At 40.2% G+C, this 23,437-nt stretch overlaps 1 protein-coding gene and 1 long non-coding RNA gene across 4 annotated transcripts in view; one reads left to right on the top strand and one right to left on the bottom strand.

The window, feature by feature from the left end:
* Nucleotides 1–3,471: 3,471 nt before the first annotated feature.
* Nucleotides 3,472–23,437, bottom strand: part of ZSWIM6 (zinc finger SWIM-type containing 6) — a 162,561-nt gene continuing 142,595 nt past the window's right edge. For all 3 annotated transcript variants that reach the window (XM_038401337.2, XM_043514847.1, XM_043514848.1), the window contains exons 11-14: nt 15,172–15,329; nt 14,459–14,622; nt 8,163–8,244; nt 3,472–6,099 (exon numbers count right to left, since the gene is read on the bottom strand). In XM_038401337.2, coding sequence (XP_038257265.1) covers nt 5,237–6,099; nt 8,163–8,244; nt 14,459–14,622; nt 15,172–15,329 — 1,267 coding nt within the window. In that variant the 3' untranslated portion in view covers nt 3,472–5,236. The remainder of the gene's footprint in view (nt 6,100–8,162; nt 8,245–14,458; nt 14,623–15,171; nt 15,330–23,437) is intronic.
* On the top strand, nt 9,135–21,076 carry LOC122460277. Its single transcript, XR_006281494.1, has 3 exons — nt 9,135–9,243; nt 11,424–11,427; nt 21,030–21,076. It is a non-coding gene; the product is annotated as an uncharacterized LOC122460277 (long non-coding RNA).

Here is a 23,437-nt window from a genome sequence, read left to right as displayed (position 1 = left end):
GTCCATGACTGGGGCTCCTAGATGTTACAGTAATACAAATTAATTAAATGAAGAACCCTATAGTATCAAAGATGCAGGCTTCCTGAATATGTGCACTGCTTTTTTCTAGAACAGGAACAGTTAATCAACCAACTAAAGCTCAAATTCTACATCTTAGCAAGTTTATTCTCTTGAATTAATTTAATCTGGTACTGTAAGATATATCCACAGAGATTTACAGTTTCAGACTACGTTCTGACACCTGAACTACCAATAAAAAGAGTACATGCATCTTACTTTTCCATTTCTTTCTCATGTGCTCTTATGAATTCTCTTCTCTGTTAATTCCATATGCTCCGGGTCTGGAGTAAAACTGTAGCACTAAAGGAAACAGATGTTGAGATAAAGAAATGAAGAGCAGACAGTTAAATTACAATGATCCCTTTGTCCGTGAGACTAATGTATATCTACTACTTCAGGAAGTTTATGTCACAGGCCCAACAGTTTCTCCTGAAAAAACTGCCACCACCACCACCTGAGGTGGAAATAAAATAAGGGTTCAAAACCTCTAGAAAATCTCTACAAAAGCAAAATGAAGAAAGAGCCAGTTCCACTGAGAAAGTCTCTCCCTAGCTCCAAGTTAGACCATGAACATATATAGGCAGAGGGGAAAAACAGAAAGTACAGCTACAAGTAAAAGCTTCAAGGGGTTTGCAGGTTGCCAGACAAGCTTCTCAGAAGTGGTCATTGAGACAAACACCAGCTCTTTGAAACTTCACCTAAAGTTACCAGAGGAAGGATGATCCAGTGGTTAGGGCACTGGCCTATAACACATGACCGAGGTTAATTCCTTGCTCTGCCATCAACTTTCTTTGTGACCTTAGGGCAAGTCACTTAGTCTCAGTTCCTCATCTGTAGTACAGAGGATTACTTCCCTATCTCACAAGAGCGATGAGGTTCTCATGGTGACCATGGGCAGCAAGGAGCTATATGCTGCAGGAGAGAGAAATATGTTTTTATCCACATATTTGAGCACGACTCCCTTACTCAACTGGTATCTTCCAAAATCAGTGTTCCTTTTTTCATTGGCTCTATGGTAAGCCTTCTATTGAAAAGCAGTTCATATCCTCCTTGGTTCATGCTAACATGGACCTCACCTTATAGAAGTTTGAAATGCCTGCTTTATTAGACAACCCTATGGACCAAATTCAGCACTGGAATAAGATGATAAAACGCCTATTGAAGTTAATGGTAGTTGCATGCATTTATGTCAAGGCTAATTTTAGCCCAAAAAGTCTTCAGGTTTCTCTTTAAATGGGCTTCAATTTTGCCACTGTACGCAATAATGAATCTTCTGTAGGAAGGATGCCCACCTGAAGAGGTAGGTAATCACTGAGCTACATCCTAAGGCCAGATTGAGTTCTTTCTCTCTCATGCTTCATTATCCACTGGGGGGCAGGTAACTGCATCATTCTGTCTACACCTCTTCTAGAATAAAAGTCTTTTGTTTTAAAATTAGGACGTCAACGTAAGTCTTATCTGTGCTCCTGAGTGCTGGGTTTATATTTATTTTATTTTAAAAAAATAATATTCTTCATCCTCACTAGAGGAGTTGGGAACTTTCAAGTCCTCTAACTGGAGTTTTCTTATTGCCAAAAAGCCACACTTGTTTTCAAGAATTGCATATAATCTTCATGAGGCCTGTAGAACAGTTCTAGCATAGCAGAGGAAGTAGCCAGATGAAAAAAAGGAGGGTACAGAAGGGACCAAAGCCTATGGAAAGCTGATATTGTTGAATTATGACAGCTTGGCTGTTCATTGCCTTGGGCTGGTAGTCAGACATGCATTTTACACCAGATATGGCACCAAATTTCAGATCCTCCCACCCTCCCATTGTCATCCAACTGGCACAAGCCTCACAACACAGCAGATTTGTGGGCATAGTGGCAATGCTTTGACATTTTTATTCATTAGTTGCTAATTCTCCCTTCATCTTAAGATATCTTAAAGGTACCCAAACAAGAGGATGGAAGAGTCACAGGAAGGGGTCAAGTGGGGGAGTTCAGAGTATACAGGCTAAATTTATTGCACGGCAAATGCAATGGCTGGGGGGGTCTGAGGTTGAACAAAGGAACAGAACTCTGCAAACGAAGTGAAGAATGAGTAACTAGAAAATAAAGTAAGTGTCTAAGTCAAATAAATCCTAGAATGAGAGCACAAGATTAGTCAGTTTAATGCAAAGAGCAGTCACAGTAACTGAGGTGTTCCCATTCATTTGGTTTTAATTTGCAAGATGTATTATATACCTACAGATCCATTATTAATGGTGTCAAAATATTCAGTGATAGAGTTTGGAAGAGGGCAGAGAAAATCCAGGATGTGCACCTGCACAGATGACTAATGTTGAAGGTGTTAAGATTTCAGCCCAGCAGTGTACAAAATATCTGTTTTACGTGATGTTGATATTCTGGTATCACACATGTACAAAGAAAAAACGTTTAGGCCCAAGTTAAGTATTTCTGACTATAAAGCAGCAGGTTCTATTACCGCAAGTATCATTCACATACAAGAAGACAGTCTTCATGTATCTAATATTTGCTATGAACAGAGCTATTTTGCAAATTAATGTGGGTCACTGGCACCTTCTATTACACCAGTGTTGTCTCAGGATTGGTATAGATGAGAACCTTACAGTGGAGCCAACCAGAGTTTCGCTCTCGTTCTACAAATGAGGGGACATTTCAGTGTCGTCTGGTTTCTGTGCATCTCAAACTTATCCCTATTTTTTATTTTGCAGCTGATAGAATATAAAGAATAGGGCACTCCTGTTACAGTGGAACATTTCCCTCCCCAGCTCCCAGAAAAATAACTAGCCACACAAATCAGGATTCATTAAGATCATGAGAACTGCATTAGACCACTTCACAATGAGTGCTTCAGAAAATGGGAGGGATCCTGGATGTTGACTGGTGAGTGACTCGTAATACGGTGTGGAACAAACTGTTCTACATATTGTGGAATACAGAAAATATACAAGTAAACTGAAAATAAATAGGAAAAAAGTACTGTGCTACCACATATACAAGGATTTTTCAAATTTCTCATGTCAACCTAACTAATGCCATTCTATGAAAACGATTCATCTCCTCTACTTTCCATGCTGGGAAAGATGTCTGAACTGGCTCTCTGATACTACAGGCTAGGCATCTTTATTAGCAAGCAGCATTAATTCTTTCCCCATATGCCTTATCACTATCTCTTTTGTCTTTATGCAAGAATGGTAGAACTGAAATTTTTGAAAAAATCACCAGTTACAAATCTGATTTTTTGGGAATCCAAGATTTTGTTTCCCAGTATACAGATTGCTAAAGAAATGGCCATGGACTATCTTAATAAAGTATTACACCAAGCATAAAAGCTGTGGCATGCAAGACACATGAGCTACACTTACAGAATTCAGCTGCAGTAACAGACACCATAAAGGAGGCAGAATCAACTTTCAAAAAACTAATTTTAATCAAAACAAAAAATTGTTGATCATTAACAAGTTTATAAAACAGTGATTTAGTTACATAAATAAATTGATATCAGTGTATCAAATCTGAATTACTTTCAACTTCATGAGCATGTTTACATGGGTGATGAAGTACAACCTCTTTACCTATTATAATAAATAAAATGGAGAGCATGAATTTGTTTCTCTAAACAAAAATACCTACAAACATACCTTTAGCATGTTCTCTAATGAAGGGAACAAGAGACACTGGACAACTTTTGCACCAAAACATAAAAACTGCTTTAAAAAGCACAAGGATACAGAACCATCAGCTAAAGTAAAGACACTATACTGTAACCAAAGTTGGTATTTAATAATATAATGAACAGTTTGGTAGTTAGATCTCCAGTTTGGTTATTTTAAAGCATTAAGACAAGGCAAGATAGAAGGCTGCTTTTGTTTGAGTAATTCTAGAGAAAATAAAATATATTAAAAAATAAACTGAAAAGTAGAACAGTCATACCTACACAACTTTCTGTCCTGCACAAAGTCAAAATACCTATGCAGCATATATATATATAAAATATTATATATATATGTTATTTGTGCACAAAGGTTAGCTTATTATTAGCTCACTGCAAAGGCGTAATGTATCATGTCAATTATTTTGGAAAACATTTTGTGTTTTGTGTCAAAAAGGATATTTCTTTAAGTCTTTTAGGCTAGGAGGCACAAACCCCACTTCTGGCATACTGTATTCTTAATGCTAAGGCTTGCTGCTCTGGCTGTGTATTTCGTTGTCCCTCTTTACTATAGTGCCTGTTACAAGCATGTGTGTATGTGTGTATACATATACATATATATGTATACACAGGTTGTATAAATATATATATATATAAAATTTCCCCCAATAGGTATCAGTCCAACCATGCAATCCAAAAGGTGGCTCTGCATAGATGCCCAGCATATAGTTCACCACCTGAGCCAACCCCGAAGCAAGGCGCACTTTAGTCCTTCTGATAGGTTTTCTTTTTTTTGTTTAAAACCAAGCTACTGCAGCTTCAAGTATTTTGCATTACATAGAATTTTTTTTTATAAATTAGTTAATGTTATATTTTTCAATATTCAGACATATACTATAATATATATACAGTACAATAAATGCTCTCATTCTTTTTTTTAATTTTTTTTGATAAATCCCTGAGAATGTATGTTGACAGTCGCTAAGTTTCCACATGCACAAGCATTGTGTGCCATGCTTCTGGATGAACAGCACTGCAAAGCCACGTGGTCAGCCTTTTAACTATTAGTATTTCATTTGTTGGTTTGTTTAACTATGCTGAAATGTAAGGATGAGTTACAAAGGAGTAAAGCTGGATCCATTCGAGGTACTTATCACAGGATGGAGGTGTTTGGTTTGGTTTTTAAAGCCATTGCAATATATATTTTTGTTTTTGAGGCTGTGAACGTATACAGAAAGAACAGGAGAGCAATGTGGGCTTTTGCCACTTGACAACATATACTCAGTGTAAACCAAACCTTTTTTTAACCTCTCTCTCATACAAAATAGAAAAAAAAAAAAGAAAAAAATGAAAAAAAAATAAACACACAAACTTTCACAACATGACAATTTAGTTTGCAAACTCAATATAACTATACACATATAATACCGGTGTGGCTCTGTTTAAGTTAAAAAGGATACAAAGGCAGGCTCAAGTAAAAACAAACCACCCTCCCCCCCCCCGCCCTCACACATTTTCGTCAACCAAACCGTTCACGAACCAACATCATCAGTTTCTTTTTGCCTTTGTAGATTTGTTTTAGGTTGTCAATAAACTGTGTAAACTGAATGTGTCCATCATGAGCCATTAAGAAAGTCTCTCGGGCCTTACTAAGGAACTCTATAAACTCACTATAGTGTCGAGGGCTGATGTGTGTGAGTCGTGAATGTGTTGTATTAATGTAGGCTCCAATCGTGGCATCCAGGAGTTGCCTTAAAGGGGCTTTGTCCAGTGACATGAGCTTACCAGAGTTCCTCCTTCCATGAAGTCCCACCATCCCAGGCGTGGTCAAAGTACACCTACGCAAAATGTCTGACAGTACTGTTGCACATTTGACACTTTTGACCACCAGAGGTATTATAGCTGCAAGCTCATTTTTCCCAAGGGAGTGGCTGAGCGCACATGCCCACAAAACGTCATTAATGGCAGGGTGTGTGTCCTGATTGTAACTCAGGTTGAGATGGTTCATGGCCAAAGTGGCCAGCTTGTAGGCCCGCATAGGGTAACCACGATGTTCCATATAGCGTGCTATAGTAAAAAGCTGTGTATAGCTCATGCCTTTTGTAGCAGCATCTAGAACAATTTGGTAAGCGGTCTCAAAAGCTATGTGATCCTTTTCACATAAGGTCAGTGCAGAGAGGGCACAGTTTTGAGGATCCTTCATGGCACACTGTAGGGCAAGCGTCCTAGCACTGCTGGCCAGTTTCTCCTGCTGATGGCAGTCCAGATGCAGACGAACAATGGTGCTGTTGGACATCACGGTTGTCGCAACAATACTAGTGGCCTCGGTTGGAGTGAAAAGCGTAAACCAGTTCTGCATGATGCTATCCAGTGCATAAACACCTGTGAGAGATCAGAGACAGGATCATCAACAACTGACAATCAATAGGATTCAATTAGAAACAGGCTTTCACTGTGACTTGGTTTTTTTCAAACTAAGCCTAGAAGGTTATGAATAGATCCAACCACCTGCTATTTATGCAAACAAACTAAATAGAGATAACATGATGGCAAATGCACATTAAAAGAATACAAGAGCAAACGCAGAATAGTTGAGTCCCTGAAACTGTCAGAGAACTTGAAAAAAAGTCACATGATAAAGTTTTAATTTCCTGGCAAGACATCTTGTTTTTCTTGTTATTTAAGATAATGAATTTTGGATAACAAGTCCTGGCTTATAACATGTGGGGCCAGTTACAGAACTCAAAAATCTCAACATCTGACCAAATAGCTCAAATCAACCCCCAAAATCTAATATTTTTAGAACCATTTAACCTCCTTTTTCCTCTGTCAATAGTCCCCTGATGGCAGGGAAAAATGCTTTCAGCTATCTCAAAACTGCTCACGTATTTGTATTTGGCACTAAAACTATGGGGTGGGCCTCACAAAGGAGACATGGGAATGTGTCAAGGGAGGCGTGAGCTGTGTGGTTTTGTTTTCTGTGAAGAGCTCTGGCTGTCAACCCCAGGTGGCTGGGGCTCATGCAGAAAGGACATGCACACTCAAAAGGAGGGAAAAGGACAGCCACAGCTCTGCCACCTGGGCTTGGGCTTTCTTTGACCCCCAATCCCTCACTAGGAAGCAGCAGGGCTTTGGCTGTCAGCCTCAGGGGGCCAGCAGCAGCGCAGAAGTATAGGTGGCAACGGGGTGCTAAGTCTGCTGTGAAAAGTGATACTGGCAAATATCACTTCTCACATTCCCACCCTTATTTCTGCGCTGCTGCTGCTGGCAGCGCTGCCTTCGGAGCTGGGCACCTAGTCAGGTTATAGGTTATGTTATAGGTTCTTGGACATTTCTACTAGCATATGTGAGCTAATTTTATATGGCATGAATAAAGGCATTTTATCTGTACACAGGCAACCGAACAAAATAAAAAGGTATGCTCTAGTATCTACAGATACTTAGTCAAGCAATAAAAGCAATAAAACACTGCACCATTGCATGAAAATTTGCAGACATAAACCACTTTTTGTATGAGGGCATAGAAAGGCAAACTATACTTTCCAGGCTACCGACAGTATTAATTTCTCAGATAAGTAAAAGCAAAGGACAAAGTTATCCTGAACAGGAAAAGTGGGTTCATGAAATTCTGAAACACAAAGTGGTCTCAGCTGTCTACTAGACAGAATCTGACTCAGATCCATGAAAAGTAGGAACACGCACAAAGATCGTAAGTGTGCTTTAATGGAGCAATACTAACGGCAATTAAAATTGCTTTATCTGTGGTAGTTATAGTGCCTTCATTCTGCAGAATCTGTGCACTTCAATTTTTTTTTATTTTTTTTTTTATCCTCAACACTCCTGTAAGGTTGGGAAGTATTATCATGCTCATTCTATAAGTGGGGAACTGAGGCACACAGAGTCTGTGATTCATCAAACCACACGCAAGAAGTCTGTGGCAAAGCAGAGAATAGAACCTGGGTCTCCTACGTTCCAAACTAGCACCCTAACCACCAGAGCACCTCTGTCTTAGACTCCAATTACAAGCTTAGATTCTGTCATCCATTCTGTCTCATGTTGAGTGGTACCTTACTCGATGCTGATATCAATGAAGCTACTTGCGAGTACACTACTTCTTAACATGTGTACAGACAGTGACCACAAGTCCACAAACAGTGATACACATGGGAATAGACTAATTGCTTCATTCTACATCTTGAAAGGCAAAGTATACCAAACTATTCAGTCCTAATTTTACTTGGGCCGTGTCTGTTATCTTATGTGCTCAAAAAATTGCTTGTTAATGCTATAATTAAAGGCTTCTAATCAGAAAGTAAATTCTACAAACCAACCAAAAGTGGTTGACATTTTTAGTGCCTATACATAGCCAAACAAAATGAAACCATCAAACCATTTAAGACAGGCTAATGAAGGCAGACTCCTTGGACAATATCTGCAGAACATACCTACTTCTGTGGCACATGTTACCAACCACCTCACCATCTCCCGCCGCCGCCAATTCAATGTTGACAATGTCATCCGCATCACCTATTTAAAAACAAACAAGCATTTGATGGACACTTACAACCAAAGAATTCTGCTACAAAGCTGAGACAGCACACAAACAATTATGAATCTGAGTTAGTTAGATATAGAGCTGGCTGAAAAATAGCAAAAAATCCTACCAAAAATGGTCATTTTTTTGGTTCAAATTTCAAAGATTTGAAAAATGCTGACCAGTTCTATTGGAAGGACAGACTATTTTCAGAACTATATTCTCCATCACACAATAAAACTGCAGCTCTTTTAAGGTCAAATTTTCCCCTCAAAAGTAACCAAGTGCTTCATTACAAAAATAAGACTTAGGGTCCTCAAGTAAAAAAAATGGTGTTTAAATGGATGATATATGCACCTATTTTGGGTAGGCTAGCTATGAACTTTTTTCCTTAGACCCTTAGTGTTGCCTTTCACTTGACTGCTGTGATACATACTAGTATTGCTTATTGCGATCTGCTCTGCTGCTTAATTCTGCCAAGTCTCCAGTGGTTTTCTGTTTTCAGAATCAATAATGATTTGACTCATCTATCAGAATGAAACCTCAATTTAAAGAAGCTCAACACTAACATGATCAAAATTCTAGTAAAGGTGCCTTATCTGGTTTTTAAAGGCAGTACCTCCATATTTCAAATGCACTTGCAAATAAGCTGTTTCTTTCTCTCTCATTTTTATATTTAAATGTGATTGTTCCAGTAAGAATTGTAACTAATTTTGTGAAGGATTGTTCTAGTACAAGCAAGTAACTATGGCTGAGTAAACTGGGGAGTTGAATCCAGCTCTTATGACTACACTATATGAGATAGGAACACATCCCTGGGTAGTGTCAATTTCACAAAGCATTCTATCAGTATTTGTTATATAGCATTCAACTAACTAGTATTGTAGAGATCTCTTTTTTTATATGTGCATATAGAATTACACACATTTCTGAAGCCAGGACACCCATCAGTTCCAGGGAGACCATTACTGTATGACGTGTATTCCAGTGTAGTATTTCTATTGCCATAAGGATTTTTAAATAGCTTTCTTCTAGACAGAAAGCTCAGAGTATCTAGAAATGCTCCAAGGTCACCTTCCCCTCTTGCTCAGGCAAAAGTGTGCGTGATTTCTACCAGTTTTTCCTGAACCCAGTATTTGGAATAAGGTACATGTTTATGATAGAGCGTTTGCTCATTCCTGCTATGAAGATGCCTTGGTAAGCCAATCATCCAAATAAGGATACATATGGATACTCTGACATCTCAAGCATGCTGTCACTCTGAAAGGTACTTTGTGAATACTCAAGATGATGCAGACAGACCAAACGGAAGAACTTTGCATTTATAATGATCTCTTCCCACAACAAACCCCAGGTATTTTCAGTATAAATATCTGCTTGAGATGTGAAAATAAACATCCTGTAAATCAAGAGCCCCAAACCAATCTTGGACAGAGAAAGAGGATGACAGAGGCTAGGATATGGATATGGAATTTGAACTTTCTGATGAAAAAGCATTGAGCTTCCGAAGGTCTAGAATGGGTTGAAGACCACCATCATTGTTTAGGATAAGAAGAACCTAAAATAAAATGCCATCCCTGGAAACTCTTTAGGAACTTTCTCTATTGGGCCCATCAACTCTAGTAGTGAATGAACTTCTGATCTTAGCAAGTTCTTCTGATAAGAATCCCTGAAGAGGGATGGGGAAGAAGAGCTGGGGTGGGAGGGATTTGTTTAGAATTAAATGGAGTAATCCTGCTGGGCAGTCTCCAGGATTCATCAGTCCATGGTGATAGTACTCCAGGTATCTAAGAAACAGGACAGATTGTTTCCAAATGAAGAGGAGGGCAGCTTGGTAGGTGGCTTAAATCTGGTATGAGGTTGAGCATCCCAATCAAACCTGAGGATGAGAGGCTGGTGGAGAGGAAGATGACGCAGCAGATGTCCTTCCAGTTTATGACATGTATGCTATGGTTGTCTGCTGATGCAAAATAGGGGGCTGTTGTTGGAAGTGCTTTCTTTGAAATGAATAGGCAGCAGAGGTTGGGTATGGCTGTTTCTGCTATTGGAATGTTGGTAATACAAATATTTTCTTAGGGGATTGAGAAATCCCTAGAGACTTTGCGGCCAACTTGGTGTATTTCAATTTATCTACAACTGTGTCTGTTCTAGAGCTAAACAAATCAAGTCTTCTACCTTGGTTCTTGTTCCAAAAATAGTTCAAATGTAATCATGAGTGGTGCCTCAATGTAACCGTGGATACTACAGCTTTAGATGCAAGGTATGCTTAGCAATTGACCAACCTTTGGTAATAAGGGGTTTGGGCCACTTTTTCTTTGATCTGGTACAGATTGTGCAAAGTGCACTATTTCCGCCTCTCCTCCAGATAACACTGGTATCTGGACATCACCACCTGGCAGTTATAGACTCATAGACATTAAGGTCAGAAGGGACCATTATGATAATTTAGTCTGACATCCTGCACAATGCAGGCCACAGAATCTCACCCACCCACTCCTGCAATAAACCACTCACCTATGTCTGAGCTATTGAAGTCCTCAAATCTTGGTTTAAAGACTTCAAGGTGCAGAGAATCCTCTAGCAAGTTACCAGTGCCCCATGCTACAGGGGAAGGCGAAAAACCCCCAGGGCCTCTTTCAATCTGCCCTGGAGGAAAATTCCTTCCTGACCCCCTATATAGCGATCAGCTGAACCCTGAGCATGTGGGCAAGATTCACCAGCCAGATACCCAGGAATGAAATCTCTGTAGTAACTCAGATCCCACCCCATCTAACATCCCATCACAGGCCATTGGGCCTATTTACCATGAATAGTTAAAGATAAATTAATTGCCAAAATCATGTTATCCCAACATACCATCTCCTCCATAAACTTATTGAGTTTAATCTTAAAGCCAGATAGGTCTTTTGCCCCCACTGCTTCCCTTGGAAGGCTATTCCAGAACTTCACTCCTCTGATGGTTAGAAACCTTCATCTAATTTCAAGTCTAAACTTCCCGATGGCCAGTTTATATCCATTTGTTCTTGGGTCCACATTGGTACTGAGCTTAAATAATTCCTCTCCCTCTCCGGTATTTATCCCTCTGATATATTTATAGAGAGCAATCATATCTCCCCTCAACCTTCTTTTGGTTAGGTAAACAAGCCAAGCTCCTTGAGTCTCCTTTCATAAGACAGGTTTTCCATTCCTCGGATCATCCTAGTAGCCCTTCTCTGTACCTGCTCCAGTTTGAATTCATCCTTCTTAAACATGGGAGACCAGAACTGCACACAGTATTCCATATGAGATCTCACTAGTGCCTTGTATAACTCCTTATCTCTACTGGAAATACCTTGCCTGATGCATCCCAAGACCGCATTAGCTTTTTTCACAGCCATATCACATTGGCGGCTCATAGTCATCCTGTGGTCAACCAATACTCCAAGGTCCTTCTCCTCCTCTGTTACCACTGTAATTCTTAATGTGGCAGAGGTGACAGTCTTTCTACCTCGGGTTTCCCTTCTTACCCTTTCAATCCAAAGGGGGTAGAGCAGACTTAATCTTTTAGCTCTTTGATAGTGGGAGCTGCCATTCAACGAATAATAGCTGTATGGGTCTGGAAGAACTCAAAGCCCTCAGGAATCAGCAGAGATAACTTGTCTGCTTTCTTAGAAATTGCTGGTCCAGATGTTGGGTTTAACCAGGTATTTTTTGCAAGCCTACAATAAAACCATCTAGAATTGGCAGGGTAATCTTGCTCCTAGAGGGTAAACAACTGTGTCATCAACTATGTGTTGTAGTTTTGTTTAAAGTTACCAAAGGGAAGTTTAAGGTAGTCACCATTCCCTCTGAGTTCATGGAAGTGGAGCAAATCCTCCGGTGAGGAACAGGATTAAACATCCATATCTACTTTCAGAGGTTCAACAGGCCTCTAGTTCTTCAGACAGTGTGTGTCCATGACAAGTAAAGAAGACTGTTCCCTCGATATTAGCAATAGTTACATATCCAGGCAGGATGGTCCCAGTGCAGGGCATTTCACTCCAACTCTTTGGAAGATGGCTCCCTTTTTGCCAGCTTCTTTTAGCCCTTTTAAATTCATGGCAATGCCTACTAGAAGGAGAATATGGCCACACTGCCCACGGTGGTACCTTCCCGTTCTGCCAGTACCCAATTTAGAATTTCTTATTATAATCCCTGGGTGTGGGAAAGTTAGCTCACACAATCTGAAAGGTTGGAACAGAGTCTCAATAATGCTCTCTAGATTTCCTGATCCATTCCGTTTGAGGGGAAGGGCAAATAAAGCTATCTGGCTGGACGTGGCCTGATTCCAAATTGGAGGAAGTTTCCAAGGGTGATAGTGATTTGGTTAAGTGAAAAGCTGAAAGTGGGTGAGACGTTTCCCTGGGACACCAGTAGAAGTCCAAGGGGGAGGATCCTGTATCTCTCAGGAGGTTTGCATAGTTAAGGAAACTTGTTAAGCCTTGAAAGATTTCTCTTTTTCTTTCCTGGAGAAGGAAGAACCTGCCTCACTACATATGCATTTTATTTTTACCTTCAAGTACAGAGGATAACGTATACAGTCCTGCACAAAGGCCCTCTTCTGATCGCAGGAAATATCAGGTGCCTTATCAGGCTTCAAGCACAGAACCAATGACAATGGATCTCTGGCAGGGTGGTCCTATATAGACTTGGCATTCCATACCACCCTTTGCTGTGACTCAGACTTCGAGGCCACAGCACTATGGACATGCTCTTGCACCTCAGTGTGACAAACTGGAAGTCCTGGATTCTCAGAGGCAGGCCCTTGAGGACTGGCTCTCTCAGCGGAGGCTAACACCTGTAAAGCCAACTGTTTATTGCTTTGCTGGATGTGATCTTTGCAGCATTTCCATAGACTGGCCCCTTTGGTTTGGCACCAGTCAGGGAGGCAGACGCCAGTGCCGGGACTTTGTCAAGCTCTTTAAACCATGTTGGGGACTGGAGCAGAAGCTAGTTTCCCAGCACTTGCATCATTGTGCTTTAGAGTTCAAGGGTTTAGTCACTAATGCTTACTGCAACAGCATAGCTTGCAGGAAATTCTGATGATCCTTTCAGGCCCTGAGGATGGAGATGTTGCATATACAGCAACAAGACAAACAACTTTCCCACTCCTCTAGAGGGCCAGACAAAGTACATCTGTGTCCAAAAGCAGAAAGCTGACAGGTAAGAGGTGCATCATCTGAATCTGTTTTTTTTTTTTTTTTCTTTTCAGTTCTGACATATTGGAACCAAAAACCTGTGCCAAGCCACAAAGTCCTTAATAAAAATATCCAAGAGAAGAAAAAAAAAAATAAAAAGAAAGAACTCAATGCTAACTAAACAAAGGCTGTGAGAACTGTCTGTCCCAATGAATTTGGGTCCAAGGATCCCAGTCTCTTCACTACTGTGGGTCAAAGGAACTAAGGTTCTCGGAGCATTCCCCCTCTTCTCCTTCTATAGCCCTGCACTCCAACAATTGCTCCAATGGACGCTGCTCCATCGGCCCAAACTGCACCATCTGTGCATCCCCAAGGCCAGGATTGCAAAGAGGCCACCTGAAGAAAATATTTTTTCCCCACCAGTAATGAAATGTATGCACAAAGCTTCCAAACAGAACTTCTTAAAGAAGCAGTCCCTTGCAAATTGAAGATTCAATTGCCTTGAAGAAAATTTTTTTTTGACTGTAGCAAAATGCAAAGAAGAACCATTCACTTAGATTACAAGAGTGTACAACTGCCTCTCTGTGCTTTATGCCACTTTTTCATCATCTTAATGTTGGTCTGGTCTAGGTGCCACAGCAGCTCCAACATATATGTTGAGCAGCCACAAGGGCTGGCTGCTCTAATTTAGACAAACATGCAAGTCTGCCTACTGGTTTCTCTGCAGTCCAGAATAACCAGAGTACTTAGCTCTCTGGCCATTCCTCCTCTCACCCTGAATACACTCCTATACTGTGGCTGCTTACACTAGTCTTGTACCACCACCTGTATGGCATAAAAGGGCTGAAGCTGGTGCCACATGCTGGCCCTATATTTATCAAAGTACTATACAAATCAGTGAAGAGAAGGGGTCATGTTTGGACTTTGCCTTGCATAAGTGGGTACAATTCTCAATGGCTTCCATGGGAGCTGCACCCACCATTGTGAAACTGAATTTGGTCCAAGGACTTAAACAGTTTCTTACTGCAGCAATAGCTAATTTGGGGAATACCTGAAGGCCTAACTCCAAAGAAACTTTCAAAAGAGTGATGTCTGGCAAAGTGTCCATGAGTGTTGCTATTTTAAATGCATCCTGGGCAAGCTTGAAGATGTGTGATGAGGAGTGAATATTTTTCTGGATGGATTCTAACACTGTTTCCAGCCTCCGAACATCACCTGCAATGTAAAAACAAAACCACAAAACAAAAACAATTAGTTTACCTAAAAAACATTCACTAATGGTGCAGATGTTACCACTACATGTGTCAGAACTACAGCAATATAAGCAAGTTTCAGCTCTACAAGTTCTCTTAGAAAGAACTAAATGCACATGTGAACAGAAAACATGAAATCAAATATCCCTTCAGTGCCTGCTGATGTTAGCTCAGTAAATACTACAAAGTTGTCTTAATTTAAGAATTCTAGAACTGATTTGTCCACTGCTGGGTCTTGCCATCCACATTATGCCACTGCAAAACAAATAACTTGTCTCAGACCTGAACCAGGTCTGTTTGGCTACTATCCAGCTGGTCTAGCAGCAGTGCTAGAAAAACAAGTAACATTTAAATTTGTTCAGTTAGTTGTTTCTTCCTCAAGTGCTTTTCAGATCAAAATTCAGACTTCTAAGCAGCAGTTTTAAATTAACTTCACTCTGTGTATGAAATACAATATTGGAAATATAGCATGTCTACTAAAAATACATATCAGCTTTATTGATAACGCTACCTTTGGCTGCTGTTAGCATAGTTGATGCCAACTCACACTGCTGGGACTCAATGTGACTTAGCGTGAACCAACGGGGATAGCGGTTTGGAACAACTGATGCAATGTGGTGTGGGCGGGACATATCTCCTGATGGAGCTGCAGATTCCAATACTAGCAACCTGAAAATAGGAAAGAACATACACTTTTTTCACTCAATCATCATTATAACTAGGGTTACCCATGAGCAACCACAGCCACAAGAGCACTTTGGCTGCTTGTACGAAGTGTGCCCATTCAGGTGTAAAAGCTGTAGCAAACCACGTCCTTTCAACTAGATGCTAAAAGTCGGATTGCCAAAACCCTAATTTACCATTAATCACCCATATTTGACACATGATCCTTCTTAACTATCAATAGGAAAATTAGAATTTAGAATTACAAGCAGAATTAAGCTGTTCATTACTGAGGACCGTTGCTATTCCCTCAGTGATCCAAGAGGCTGAAATCTTTCACTTCTACTTCAGTCTTTGGACCGCAGCTCTCAGAAATGAAAGTGGAGAAATTCACAGTGACACAGAGAGATGCAAATATTTTCCAATATACTGTACGTGACTTGTATGTAAGCTTCCTACTGGGAAACAAAGTGTGCAATGGATGACAGGGATTCTCAAACAGACTTCAGTATCTGAGTCAAAATCCAAAAGAAAATTGGATACTTTACTCCTCAACTACAATGCAACAATTTTTTCCATTTTGCTTCTTGGCACATGAGGCTAGAAACTCTTAACATTTTATACAATAGCATGTCTAGAGGAAAGACCCTAGTGTACAGTGATTGGTAGTCATTTCTCTCTTCTGAAATTACTTCTCTGGCACCAATGCCAGATCCTGAGGCTAGAATTTCCATGGGTTTACCCTAATCTAGAACCATCTCATGAATGAAGGAGAATTTACATGCAGAAAAGTGACCACCATGGATACTGGCTGGGAGGGTTAGGAGAGTAGCTATAGCAGAAATGATCACTCTCCATGCCTCCCTCACTAAAATCTAATACGTTAGATAATCATCATTAGAAAAGATTAGATTGTAGTCATCCTGAAGGAAAATACTTACTCTTTTCTGTGTTCCAGATCATGAAAATTCAGGGTAAGATGTGAAAGACTAATGAAATATTGAACGATAACCACAGAAAGAATGTAAAGAAGTAAAACCTCTCATAAAAAGATCAGTCTCTTGACAAGGGTTAAGAGACATCCTGCTTTAATGAGGCAGTCATGATGCCTTGTTGACCCATTATAGTAACAATGGATTTTGTCCCAGTTCCAATGCCACTGTCTTGATGATTGGCCAACTCTTTCCTTATGTTCCCCCTCTTCTAGCTCCCCTCCATTCCCTTTCCTCCCACAACACTTCCTCTCTCCTCTCTAGTTGAACAATAGAGGCCCAAATGTGGCTGTGCTGAGCCTTGATGCATTGTCTCCCTTTTGGCCAGCTTCTCGACCTTCTCCAAACTACTGCTCCAAACATTACAAAAGTATATGAGACACCTCAGTGATTTGGAATGCCCTGTCCCTATTCAGGGAGTGCTCTTCGTAGACACAGCTAGACTCCAGTCACCATTCAGGGAGGCAGGACAAATGACATGCCTCCCTCCCACCAACAAAACAACTCCAACTAAGTCATCCTTTTTCATCTCCCTTCCACTAGACATCAGACATGCTTGGATCCCCGGCCCCTGGCCCAACATGGACCTCAGTCCATCTCCGCTTCAGCTGGGACAGACTCCCTCCAATAATCCTAAAAATGTACTGGTTCATGGCTCCAAAAATCTGGTCATCCTACTTTGAGCTCAAGATTGTTACTATTTTTTGTACTCAGTTGAATATTTATTTATTTTTGAAGGGAATGAAATGGGAAGAGGAAGGAAACTGGCATCTCTCCAGTCAGGAAAGGATCTTCGAAATCCACTGCATTGAGACATTAGGTGACGAATTAATTGGTTCAAGAAGAAACGTATTACAATACCATTCACAAGCTTTTGGGCTTAAAAAAAATGCATCTGTTCTTTAGGTAATTGCAGGAGGGTATTTTGCTTCCTCACTAACACTATAGAATCTATTTGTAAAACCATTGAGGTCATTCCGTTCTCTGCAGGTTCCTGAAACATACAAGAGCAACTTCAAGAGTCTTAGAGAATGGAAAATATCCTTTAATAGGCTCAGGATGACATTTACTCTGTGTGTGTGTGCGTGCGTGTGTGTGTGCGTGTGTGTATACACACACACACAAACATATATAAATAAATAAACAAACTCTTCTGTTAGTAAATTTTGTCAGGTAAAGGGGAAGAAAAAGAAAAAAAAATGATTTGGGTACACAAGAGTACTCCTAACTGTTACATGCAGAAAATATAGAACTGAATAATAGGTTATGAATGAAAGCAACCAGACAATGAGCATGAAACAGACAGCTTTTGTGAAATCTTGTCGTGATCACTTTATACTTCACTACCTCCACATAGCTTCCAGACCCCTCTGCAACCCAATGTAAAAAGGTGAACTGCATGCTCACACATGTTATTTTTGATGGATTATAAAACAGTAACAGTCAAAACTGCAGCAGATCTGAAGGCCTCAATTAGATCCAGTCACGCATATTTATTATTCTTTACTTTTTCAAATCTCATTTTTAAAAAGCAATGAATTATTTAACAAGATTTCAGCTGAAGCTGCCTTCTGATTAAACATGACCTAAAACAGACTCCTTCCAAAATCCAGACAAAAAAATCCATTCCTAATTTGGGCTCAAATTCTGCCCTCACTATGCATAGAAAACTCAATGAAGTCCAAAAAAAGTTCATAATGCCTTTTGATTAAAAAAAGCATGCTAAAAGAAGGTTAACTCACCTGCAGTTTGAGTTCAAGTAGATTGCCTCTGCAGATCCTCATTCTCACGCTATGGAGCTTGGTGCTGCAAACTGAGAAACCATCTAGAGAGCAGTGGCTGTTGAGGGTAGCACAAAGTCCCGTGCAGACCCAAGTATATAGAAGGGACACTGGCTCCAACTCCCCTCCATTCCTTTCTGCCCATTCAGTACATTAAAGGAGAACTCCAGAAAATGGAGAAGGAGAGTGGGTGATTGTGAATATGCAGAGGCAGGATATTGAGAACTCCAGTTACAGGTAAGTAACCCTTTCTATCTATAATTGACTGTGAAAACTTTTGTGCATGGGGGACTGACTCGTAGTCACACCATCTATAGACAGGGCTAAGTACTTAAGACTCCGTTGAAAATACCAGCTTTAGTGAATAATGAAGCACAGCTCTCCTGAATAACGCTGCACTCCTAAATTGAGATCAGCGTTGCATTAAGGTGCGACTTGGATTCTATGTAGCAGCTTTAAAGATTTCAAGGTTAAGAAATATTTTCATCATTTCAGGAATGTCGTCTGAAATCTAGTGGAATAGGCCATATGCTATCTGCTAGTCAACTAGTCATTCTGCTTTCTGGAAAGAGTTATAGCCATGGCATCATCATATAAAATTTAAATCTTCAGCTAAGTATATTTGTTTTTCTCAAGTTAATATAAAATAAGCTTCTCTCTTTGGGTTTGTATCAGGAGTTAGAAATATTTTCCCTCATATCACCGAGGTACTTCCTTGGCTTCTAGGTTGATCAGAGAGAGAAAAATATCAGGTCTTGGAATGTTCTCATTAAAGGAATTCCTGAAAAGTGGTGAGGAATGCAGTCAAAGACCAAACAGGGTGTGACTGGATCACATAGCCTCTATTGTATGCAACATACATCTCTAATCCACACTATAACAATACTTCTACAACAAAACCTCAGAGTTACAAACACTTTGGGAATGGATGTTGTTCTTAATTCTGTACAAAAAATGTTATGGTTGTTCTTCTGAAAGTTTACAACTGAAGGTTGAGTTAATACAGCTTTGAAATTTTACTATTAAAAAAAAAAGCTGCCCCCCCCCCTTTTTTTTTTAGGTACTTTTCATTTAACACAGTACTGTCCTGTATTTTTTTTTTTTTGGTCTCTACTTCTGCCCGATTGTGTACTTCTGGTTCCAAAGGAGGTGTGTGGTTGACTGGTCAATTCATAACTCTGAGGTTCTACTTTACTATTAATAAAGCCAGACATCAAAAGGGGAAGAGGATAATTAAGGGTGGAGGGCAGAACTCTTCCATCAGCCTCTGCAGACGGAGCCAGATGAGTTAATGAGAACAGGCTCTGCCATGCTGACAGCTCCTGCAATGCTTATCCGCATGGAACTCAATGAGAGGACCTTTTTAATATTGTTCGTACTAAGGTGGTGATTGAGCAGGAATTGTCTCTCAGACTTAAAGGATGTCTCATGCCGAAAGGTGGTTGGATCCCCAACGATTTGGCTGTCAATTTCGTCTCCCTGAAACTCTCCAGTATTGTAATCTGTTTTTCCATCCGAAAAGGTCAATATCTTTAAAAAAAAAGATATCAAGACTTCAACCATGACTTATGCTTCTGGGTGAAGTCCAAGATCCTTACTCAAAAAGATGTTTTACAGCTGTTGACATTGATCTTTATGAAGTGCCAAATACATTGTACACCACTTGTGTTGAGATATATTCTGGCCCTCCATGATGGGCTTTAGTTCTTTGCTTTTCTCGTCAGGCAGAGAGTGCATGAAGGGAATAACTTAATCTCAGGTGTAAAAGCGATCCCTAGCAAGAACTACTTGATAGCTCACTGTACAAAATGACAGAGCAGCAACAGAAGCAGATGTGCAACCCAACTGGTCTAGTCTCCTAAACTTTCTCTTGGGGCATCAGAAAATCTCCTGTACCTTAAGTATTAGGCTATTAGTGATTGATTTATGCCTAGATAAATAGATGAATTAAACTGTAATAAGTCAGCAAGACCAGATGGTATCTACCCAAGAGTTCTGAAGGAAACTGCAAAACTACTAACTATAGTATGTAACCTATTGCTTAAATCAGACTTTGTACCAGATGACTGGAGGGTAGCTAATTTTTTTTTTTTTTTTTTAAAAGGCTCCAAAGGTGATCCTGGCAATTACAGGCTGGTAAGCTTACCTTTGGTACCAGAAAAAGTGGTTGAAACCATAGTAAAGAAAATTATCAGACACAGATAAACACAATATGTTGGGGAAGAGTCAACATGGCTTTTGTAAAGGGAAATCATGCCTCACCAATCTAACAGAAATCTTTGAGAGCATCAACAAGGACATGGACAACGGTGATCTAGTTGATATAGTGTATTTAGACTTTTCTGACAGCTTTTGACAGGGTCCCACACTAAAAGCTCTTAAGCAAAGTAAGCAGTCATGGAATAACAAGGAAGGTCCACTCATGAATCAGCAACTAGTTAAAAGATACGAAACAAAGGGTAGGGGTAAATGGTCAGTTTTCAAAGTGGAGAAAGGTAAATAGCAGTGTCCCCCAGGATCTGTACTGGACCTGTAATGTTCAACATATTCATAAACGGTCTGGAAAAGAGGGTGAACAATGAGGTGGTAAAATTTGCAGATGATAAAAAATTACTCAAGATAGTTAAGACCAACGCTGACTGCAAAGAGTTACAAAGGGTTCTGACAGAACTGCATGACTGGACAACAAAATGGCAGATGAAATTCAGCATTGATAAGTAATGCACATTGGAAAACGTAACCCCAACTATACATACATAATGATGGGCTCTAAATTAGCTATTACCACTCAAGAAAGATCTTGGAGTCATCATGGATAGTTCTCTGAAAATATCTGCTTTATGTGCAACATCAGTCAAAAAAAGCTAACAATGTTAGGAACTCTCAGGAAAAGGACAGACAATAAGACAGTCAATATAACAATGCCACTATAGGTTTCAGAGTAGCAGCCGTGTTAGTCTGTATTCGCAAAAAGAAAAGGAGTACTTGTGGCACCTTAGAGACTAACAAATTTATTAGAGCATAAGCTTTCGTGAGCTACAGCTCACTTCATCGAATGCATCCGATGAAGTGAGCTGTAGCTCACGAAAGCTTATGCTCTAATAAATTTGTTAGTCTCTAAGGTGCCACAAATGCCACTATATAAATCCATAGTATGCGCACACCTTGAACTTGTGTGCAGTTCTGGTCATCTCATCTCAAAAAAAATATTTTTGAATTGGAAAAGGTACAGAAAAGGGCAACAAAAATGATTAGGGGTATGGAACAGCTTCCATATGAGGAGAGATTAAAAAGACGAACCGCTCATCTTAAAAAAGAGATGACTAAGAGGGGATATGACAGGAGTATAAAATCACAAATGGTGTGAGAGAAAAATCACAAATGGTGTGGAGAAAGTGAATAGGGAAGCATTATTTACCCATTCACATAAACACAAGAACTAAGGGCCACCCAATGAAATTAACAGGCAGCAGATTTAAAAGAGAGGGAAGTAATTCACATAATGCACAGTCAACCTGTGGAACTCGTTGCCATGAGCTGTTGAAGGCCAAAAGCATAATTGGGTTCAAAAAAGAATTAGATGGAGGATAGGTTCATCAATGGTTGTTAACCTCATGCTCAGGGTGTCCCTAAACTTTCAACTATCAGAAGCTGAGACTAGATGTCAGTGGACGGATCACTTGAAATTGCCCAATTCTGTTCTTTCCCTCTGAAGCATCAGCACTGGCCACTGTCAGAAAAAGATACTAAGCTAGATGGACCATTGGTCTGACTCAGTATGGTCATTCCTAATGTTCAGAAACTTGAGGGCTTATATCCCTTATTTTATTAATCCCATGAAACTTACCTATAATATTTATATAAATGTTTAGGGTTTTCTGGAATTTTGCAAAGCACTTAATTTCAATATATCTTGTGGCCATGAGCTCTACCAGATTAACTGTGCATTGTATAAAAAAAGGTATCCCGTTTTACCTATTTTAAATGTGATGCTTTTGAATTTCCTGTGTGCCCTTTGTTCTATTTAATAAATAAATAAATAAATAAATAAATAAAAGTAGGAGCTCTCTGTGTACTACAGAGTAAACCATTTCCTATTTTATATATCTCTAACAGGCTACTTCCCCCACATCCCATCTCATCTCCAAACTATGTAGCTACTACATCCAAAAATATTTAAGAGTTGTAGAGTCAAGCACTTAGGAGTTCACTCTCAAATGCGCGCGCGCACACACACACACACACACACACACACAGCTCACAAGTATTTTTAAATGCTGTGACCAGAACTGAACACAGTATGCAAAACTAAGGAGACTCTGCTGATTCACATAATAGCAACATAATATTTTCAATATTAAACTATCTCTTTCTTACTACAGCCTAGCAGCTTGTTTAGTTTTCTAACTACTATTGCACATTGTTAGATTTCACTGACTGGTGCACAATGGCATCCATATTCCCCCCTTCAGCAAATACTTCGGGCATGTCTACCCTACAAACAGTAATTACTACGGTGGTTGACGTTCACACTACCTTCCCTCTGTTGGAGGTGCACGTCCTTACCAGGAGCGCTTCCACCGACTGTAGAGGGGCAGTGTGGGGGGGGGACTGAAAGCCAGGGCTCTTAGCTCAGTGCAGCTCCCCACCAGGAGCAGGAAGCAGCTGCCCAGGCTTCTTGCCTCCCTGAGTGGAGAGCCAGATGTGGGAAGCCCAGGCAGCAGCCAGGCTGGAAGTGGAGAGTCTGGGGGCAGCAGGGTTCCCAGTGGGGAGCACGGGCAGCAGCCCAACTGAGAGAGGGGAGTCGGGATGGGAGGCAGCCGGGCTCTAGCTAGAGCCAACCACCAGCACTGGGCTTTCTTGTCACAGAGCCGTGAAATTGACAAGAACAACAGCCAAACAAACGATGTAAGTAATGCACAGACTGTGTCACCCTAACTACACCCACATAAGCCCTACGCCTCTCGTGGAGGCGGAGTTATGATGTCAGTGTAGCAAGGTACTTGTATCAGTGGGAGCAAGGCTGTAGTGTGTACACCTGACACAATTACATCGATGTAAGGCAGCTTACATCAACCTAACTCTGTAATGTAGACCAGGCCCTAGTTTAGAATTGGGCATAAATAATTCAAATTGTTACTCTAATACACTGAGTTTCATCTGTCAGAGTTAAGCAGTCACTGAGTTTAGCTCCAGCCTCCTGTCATTTCTGGCTTCTCTAACCTAAATTTGTGTCATCTGCAATTCTTGCCATTTCACAGTTTGCCGCTTTCTCCAGATCATTGTTAAACATGGTAAGCACCAATCCTAGTATGAATCCTTGGGCATCCCACTATTATCT

This window comes from Dermochelys coriacea, chromosome 5 (assembly GCF_009764565.3).
Source record: "Dermochelys coriacea isolate rDerCor1 chromosome 5, rDerCor1.pri.v4, whole genome shotgun sequence".
NCBI classification, from domain to species: domain Eukaryota; kingdom Metazoa; phylum Chordata; order Testudines; family Dermochelyidae; genus Dermochelys; species Dermochelys coriacea.
Note: the sequence above shows the minus strand (reverse complement) of the source record. Positions and strands in the feature narration are given on the sequence as shown.